Source organism: Fulmarus glacialis, unplaced genomic scaffold, assembly GCF_000690835.1.
Source record: "Fulmarus glacialis isolate BGI_N327 unplaced genomic scaffold, ASM69083v1 scaffold30762, whole genome shotgun sequence".
In the NCBI taxonomy this organism is placed as follows: Eukaryota; Metazoa; Chordata; class Aves; order Procellariiformes; family Procellariidae; genus Fulmarus; species Fulmarus glacialis.
This window is the reverse complement of record NW_009198926.1, coordinates 6,985-14,719: the sequence shown is the minus strand read 5'-3', so window position 1 is coordinate 14,719 and position 7,735 is coordinate 6,985. Positions and strand designations below refer to the sequence as shown.

At 37.4% G+C, this 7,735-nt stretch overlaps 1 protein-coding gene across 1 annotated transcript in view; it reads right to left on the bottom strand.

Moving 5' to 3' along the window:
* Positions 1–260: 260 nt before the first annotated feature.
* Positions 261–7,735, bottom strand: part of LOC104073358 (centrosomal protein of 95 kDa-like) — a gene marked incomplete at both ends in the record, with an annotated part of 13,086 nt that continues 5,611 nt past the window's right edge. Inside the window, 10 exons of the mRNA XM_009573082.1 lie at positions 261–421; positions 1,596–1,746; positions 2,651–2,743; positions 3,023–3,201; positions 3,950–4,064; positions 4,246–4,372; positions 4,693–4,805; positions 5,971–6,023; positions 6,676–6,745; positions 7,158–7,372. Coding sequence (XP_009571377.1) covers positions 261–421; positions 1,596–1,746; positions 2,651–2,743; positions 3,023–3,201; positions 3,950–4,064; positions 4,246–4,372; positions 4,693–4,805; positions 5,971–6,023; positions 6,676–6,745; positions 7,158–7,372 — 1,277 coding nt within the window. The remainder of the gene's footprint in view (positions 422–1,595; positions 1,747–2,650; positions 2,744–3,022; positions 3,202–3,949; positions 4,065–4,245; positions 4,373–4,692; positions 4,806–5,970; positions 6,024–6,675; positions 6,746–7,157; positions 7,373–7,735) is intronic.

Here is a 7,735-nt window from a genome sequence, read left to right as displayed (position 1 = left end):
TCATATTATATATATATATGATAAAAAGTTGAACCCATGTGTCTAGATGTGTACATCCCTATTTAACTAACCAAGCTCAGGTATACATCCTTTCATATTGTGCTTTAGATGTGCATGTATACATCTATGTTGCTGCATACAAAGAGTCAGGATGATTTTGTTATGATTTGATTATGCAGTACAAACTGATGACTGCTAACTATGCTGTCAGAGGTACTATCCCTGCTGATACTTTAGAAGGTAAGAGTAAGAATGCTCACTTCATTTTGTAGTTTTGGTCTGGTTCTGCCAGAAGCTGCCTTAAGTTGTTCAGTATGTGCAAGCTGCTGCTGCCACATTTTATTCATAGTACGGTGGGAAATATGCAGGTGGGGAAACTCTTCCAGTAGCTGAAATAGGAGGTCATCATCTCTTACTTTCACTACAAGGTAAAGACAGATGTAAGCAATAAATTCCTGGAGAATACATTTAGTGGTAAATTCTTCCAGACAGTGTCAGCCTAGGTTATGAAATATTTTAGATTGAACACTATATGCAACTACCATGCTGCTGTTATGATGTCAAGCTAAACCCAGCAGGACATAACATCACTCTGTCAGTACAGCAGTGGAGAAAGCAATCTCAAGTTTTTGTTGGGTTTTTTTTTTTCCCCCTGCTGAAGAATTGCTTTTATAGCTTAGGTGTTACTTCCCTCCCACCACCGCTTCCAGTTAAGACAGGTGTCCCCTTCTTTCTTCACATGGTTCTGACCATCACTAATTAGTGATTTCCTTTATCTGTCTCTTTCTCACTGGGTACAGCAACTTAAAATAATGCTCATACAGCAGTAGTAGTGACAGATCCAGGTCAAATAAACAGGTGGAAAATAAACTGGTTCACAACCAGCTCATTCCCATTACATCTTTGATCTTTCTGGCAGGAAAAGATGATGGGGAGATGAAACAAATGGGTACTAACCAAGTATATGCCCTTTAAACACTGGGGAGGGGGGGGAAAGGCAGTGTACCTGAGCAACATTCACATATGTAAGGGATTATACCATGATCTTATATATAAACATGCACAATGCCATTTACCAAAACTGAGCCTGTTCTTGGAGCATCACTTGCTCAGCAAAACCAGTGGCAATGTTAACGCCACCGTGGCAGGGTCTTGAAAGGAAGATGATAGCAATTGACAGATTCTGCTCTACTACCTGTACATGGCTCAGCACCAGACCACTCAAGCTAAAGGCCCAATTTTAAATCTGATACATGCTCAGGGAAAAAAAAAAAAGAGGAAAAAAAAAAAAAGACTGAGCTCAGACTATAGTGGAGCAAGCATAGGAGTAGCAGTAATGGAAACAAGCCTTGAAAATAATCCAAGGGATTTTAAGGAGGTAGCAAATGGGTCACAGTTTTGATTGTGCATTGGTGGTTTACAATTACTTAAAGCATTATCTTCCCTAACAAAAATCCAGACATAAAGAGGTCATAAGAAGGGGAATATGCTACAGCTGACTGGTATATGTTGGACTGATGCCTTTATTCTTGGAGTTCAACACATGCTTTCAAAAGATGCCAGTTTTCCACCAAGTATAGTTTTGCAGTTCTTACTTGGAGCTGCTTTCTTTGGCTTCACAGTCCCTCGTTTTGGAATCCACTGGCTGTATTTGGGATTCCGAGGTGTGGTTTTTCTAGAATAAACTTTCACTGGCTGAGGCATTTTTGGAGGTTCTTTAAAGATGTTTTCTTTGTATTCTTGTTCCTTAGGAGCAGATGTAAAACAGATGGAGAACAGGTATGAGAAGGGAAAGACTGATAGATCACATAGTTTGGATATCAGAACTTAAATGTCTTTGAAACTTTAGAATGAGAATTTGGACATATTGAATTGGATTCTCCAGAAGGCCACAATTTACCAAATGCAGGTCAGGGTTCAAACAAAGGTTAAATCTCACTGTTGCATAACCTCAGCTCTTTTGCAGCACTGAACACTACTGCAGCAGCCTATGGACTGCTTCTGCAAAGGTGGTGAAAAGGGCCAGTGCAGCCTACATTGTTAGGACATTGGTATGACAGCTCAGGTTCTTTGCTGTTGCAGTAGTATGTAAAAAAGTAGCAAAAACCCCTTTGCCATATTCATAACATTAGAGAATCATCCTTGCACAAACCCAACTTTTAGAGTAGTTAAAAAATTGATTATGACAATATTAAGCAGATTGCCTACAGTGTACAGGGGCTCCAGCCTTATTAACCTAGCTGTTAGGAATGTGTGTGTGTGTGAAGAAGTGCCCATCTGTGGAGAAGTTTAGGCCAGTCTGTGGAAGCTATCTACTTGCTCACTTAGCTTTCATTCTTTACATCTGAGTGCCTTGAAGTTACCACTTCATGTGAAAAGCATGAGGGTTAAGTTACCCATAAGAACAGGTATATTCTTAACACATAGAAGCACTGAAACTTCTAAAACTACTTGTCCCTTGGTTCTACCTATCTCAGGAAAAGCTGTCCTTCTGTTTACTACTTTAGTAGTATACAGTGCTGTAACTATGACACTGGAAGTCAAGGAGGTTTTGTACCTAAAAGACATATCCAGTGTCTGGACAGATCATCTAGACAAATTTAAAACAAAAACCAAAACACAACCAACAATCACCATAGTGCATACATACCATTTCCTTGATGACTTCTCTGAGCTTGGAAAGTCTAAGCCTCTCCCTAGCTTCATAAATTCTTAGTTCATCTTCATAAGCTTTAGCAACCATCTAGAAAATAAAAATAAGAGGACCTTTCTGAGAAAATAATCAGTCCATATGACCACCTCATTAACTTGTTCGGTGTATGGGTCAAAGTAGCTTCTTCCACTTTAAACTCTCTTTTTTGCAAAATTTGGGGTTTAGGTCTTTTCCTCAACAGTCTACAGATAAAACAGTATAAAATTACTGAAGTAGGCCAGATGCCCCCATTAAGTAAGAGCATTCTGTTTTAATGCTTTTAGTATAACTGTTGGTAAGAATGACCAATAGGTCTAACCTAGAAATTACCTTTGCTTTTTTTGTTCTTTCATCCCTTTCTTTTTGCAACTGGCTGTGTATTTTCCTTATTTGGCCTGTTCCATTACTGCAAAGTTTATCTTCCAACTCAGAGAAGAGTTGATGCTGAGATGAGGGTGAGGATGGAGAAAGGGATCGTGGCCTGCTTGGGTACCTTAGATGTGGTGTGTCTGTAAGGAAAGGTGATTCATTGAGTATCTAACTTGAAACAAACAAAAAGAGACCTTCCAGATAAACATAAGGAAAAAAAAAAAACCCAAAAACCCATACAGCATAAGAGTCAAAAAGTTTAGCCCAAATTAAGTCATAAAAAGCTAAAGCCTTTGCCTTTAGAATTATCACTGCCCCAAATCACAAATTTTGTGAGGAGGAGATATTCAAGACAGGAAAGGAAAAAGCAGCAAAGACAACTGAAGGTAGTTCATGGTGGGAGACTGTCTGTATGCCAGCATCACAAACAGCTCCATCTTGCAATATAATGTTATGCATGTGGATTAGATATTAGACTATATGATAGTTTTATAGCCTGGTGTACATATAAGATGTACATGCTGTGTTCAGCACAGAAGAATCTGCAGTGAAGTGTATTGTGAATAGGCCCTCATTTTAGAATCATGGTCCTATCGATGAGCTTTTATTCTGTCCCTCCCCCCACTTTCTGTATGTTTTTTACTGCAGCTGTGTTTGCCCTGTATTTTTAGTGAAGTTTTACCATAGCTATTTAAGTGTTAAATGGGAACTTAATTGTAAGTGTTACTGTTGCTCAGGTTTGGATCAAAGACAAAATACAAGTGAACTAACAATACAAAACTTAGTAACTAACTATGAGTAGTTCAGGTATCAGCTTTACATGAGAAGGATTTTTTTTTTTTAATATTCCTTCCCATCCTAATACTTAAGTGGCATAAGAATTGTTACCTCGTTCAGCTTTCCTTCGGCGGTAATCCATGACACTGTCACTGTGCTGAGACAGGTTATCCTCATCTGTCAACTCTTCTTCTCTGGTGTGCCCACCCAAAGCTCTCTTTAACATCTATTGGACAGATTTTTTGGGCGGTCAGGTTCAATAGTTCATTCAAAATTTAGAACTGTCTAAAGTCAGGTGTTAGTTGCAGGTTTCCTTTTCATCAATATTAAATTTATATTCTGGTTCTCTTCACTATCATTAGTAAGGCTAGCTTGCTCAGATACAACAAAGAATAGATTTCACTTACTAAATCTAGTTCATTTAACCTGCGAGAGAGTTTTTCTGACACTTTATGAAGCTCTTGCTCGGATAGCTTTTCCTTTGTTCTGTGGGAAAGAGACTCTTCAAGTGAATCTGTGGTAGAATTTTTGTATCTGCTAAAACAGAAAACAGCCAGATTTCATTTCTATTCTAAAAACTTGAAGATAAGCATTACCTTGTACATTTCCAGTTCATTTTTTGCATGAGCACATTTTTATAGGATTAAGTAGAAGCTGAACGTATAAATGCCTATAACTATATTTAAGAAAATGCATATATGTCAGGAGTAACAGGAAATCTTTCTGTTAAAATTAATCTTTCACTGTCATGCAGCCAAGGAGAAAGATCTTATTTTAAAGGGGCAGGGCGGGGGCCTGGGTGGCCATGTATACGAAAGTGCTAGCTTGGCTCAGTACCAAAAAACTGAACTTGCCTTTTCTTTCGAGACAGATACCTAGATTCAGGTCTTGGAGTTTGTGTTATTTGTTCAGCACATAGTGAGAGTTTTTGATGTAAAGAGGAAGCAGACGAAGTCTGCCAGGGAACCTAGGAAAATGAGTAAAAGTAAATTAAGATTTTATTAAGATCTTCACAGTAAAGCTCAGAAATACCATGAATCATGTAAGTAGAGAGATCCTGCAACAGCTTTTATAGGAGAACCATCTCAAACCCTATGATTTTTTATATGTGTGTATATATATGTATGTATGTATGTAAAAGTAGTTATATATCCAGATCCTTGGATTCCCTGGTTCAGCTAAACCACGGAATCAGAAGAACAAGATCTAGGTTAAGTTATATGACTATCCCTACATACTACCTCATTAGCCTGGGACTAATGCCAAGTAATGCGAGGAAGCTGAACCTCACTGAGCATTGACTAAGCTGCAATTCACAGCAAACTAAAAGAAAACACTTATATCCTTATGCAATTTAGTTACACTACTTTAGTATTGCCTGGCAACTTATCTGTTTGAACTGGAATAATTTGGGGTTGGCACGCATATACTTGCAAATACACCAATGGAAAATGAGTTTTAAACAGAGACAATGTTTTAAGCAGACAATGTAGAAGTAAAGGCTGTTGAAACTATTGGAACAAATGAAGTCTGTGAGTACCTCTTGTGGTTGCAGAAGGCAAAAAAAGTGTTTTCCAGAGTAGGGAACTTCCTATACAGACATGTTTCTATGAGCACAGAATGGCATCTGCTGATCAATTTGTGGGTTTTGCATTATGCAGCTTTTGAAAAGCAAAGGACAATGCAAGGAAATAAAATGAAAGAATATAGCCAGGCAGTTCAGTGATCTTTAGGAAGGGAGCAAAATCTGAATTTTATTGGAGTCTGAACAACCCCAGAAAACCAAAATTCTTACTAATTTAGAATACTGATACACTTCAGAGAAAGGACATGACTGTACTCTTGTATTTTATATATCTTTGATTAAAACCAAGATAACTAGTAACTGGTTGGTTGTGACAAATTAGAACTCTATAGGTACTGGCACTTACACTTCTTGAGCAAACACGTCCAGAAAGAACTGACAGGACTTATAAACTGTACATAGTCATAGTCTAACAACATTGCATCACTGATTGTATATTGAAGACTATACAGGTTTGAAAATAGCCCAGAAGTGCCACAAGGTATCAGGAGAATTAAGCGGAAATCCAAAAATATCGACTGAACTTTCACAAATAAGGTAAAGATGCAACATCTACCTTTGCCACATTGTCCTCAGCATCGTTTGATACCACGTCTCCCACTGCAGAAGCAGATGACAGATAAGTGTCAATGGATGGTATAGACTGCACTGTGATGTGGGGAACAAGTAAAAAAAGATGTGATCCATGGCCTTTGGAACCAAATTATTCAAAGAGAACAGAACGACAAAGCAACTGTGGTTAAACAATTGTGACATTCATTTTGGTAATTTCTCAAGTTTTGAATGTTCAGTGTCATGGGAATGCTATGGAAACTAGAAAGGTAAGCAGCGTTTCCCAGGCAACAGAGAAAATAAGTACTGAAAACTAGCTTCTAAGCCTTTTCTACAATAGCAGTTAATGGCTTTTTCCTAGAGTTGAAACTGGCTTGTTTGGTCCATGTTTCTCTGCTCAGAATAAGATTAGCCATGGGATTTATCTGCTAGAAGAGATTTCTGTAGTATAGGTACATCTTAACTGAATTAACTAAGAAAGGAGTTGAACTGGGGACACAGATTATTTTTCTCCAGCTCAGTGAACAGCTTAAAAGTAACCTATTTTTGTTTCTCTGTAAAACAGAGATAGAAATATGAACTTGTGGCTGAATTTTAAAAATGCAATAGTAGTTTCAAAACCATGTTTCTTGTAGTGCCAATAAAAATAAATGCAACATTTGACACGAGTTACCCTATAGGAAGCAAAATTCTCTCTCACCAGGGATTTTCCTTGATAGAGGAAGACTACCAGAAACATCTTCAGATTTTTGTCTAAGTGACTTCTCAAGCTGAAATAAAAAGCAACATGTTTTCTACAAATTCACAGGAGAGTGTTGACAGGAAGGTCATACATTAGGTTTATCTGCATATGGAAGTCAATGCTGATTTTATAGATAAATAAAAATACACTAGAATTATTTTGTTTATTATATTTTAAACTGTGCAGTTACATTGATTATGGAGATGCATATGTGTATAACATAAGCACACCTCTCAAATTAACTTCCTCTTTGGACACTCAGTGAAGAATGAATCCACAACCCAAAATTCTTTGAACTGAAGATAAAATCTGACACATTCAGAAGTATTCTTCAGAGACCAACAACTCCCATTCTGCAAGTATACTAGAAAGTTTTTAAAATGAAAGCAGTATTGGTTACTTAAAAAAAAAAAAGAGTCAAAGATAGTTTTTTTACTTACAGTGGGAATTTTCACTCCTTGACTGTTAGCCAAAGCTGCTGACTGGCTGGCTGAGCTCTGATAATCTCTCCATACAGAATAATGAGGTCTGGCTTCCGAAGGCTGAAATGGTGGTAGCAAAGGAATAGCTTGCTGTATAGGCTCCCCAAGTTTTGTAGCACTGGCACTCAAACTCACTTTTTGAGGTTCCGTAGTATGAACAGACTCCATTGATCCTTAAGAGACAAATAAGAAGAACCTGAAGTTTAAGTGTTATCTGTGAAAGCAGAATGTTAGTTTTGTATATGCTCCATACATATTAAATAGAAGTATCTAAATATGTAATGTTAACTACCATCTTTGTTAGATTGCATAGAACAGTCCTGTAACATTTTTATGCCTTACAATGTTACTTCTCTTTTCTTTATAGAGATACATACTGCAGCCCCTCCCTGTCTCACTACTTTTCTAAGAGCACCAAGTTTTTCATGACTGTATATATATATATAAAAAATATATGTATATGAATATACTGCTCTCATACTGCATGGGTGTAGCTATCTGCATACACAGTAAATAGCTTTCCATTTGCTGTTATT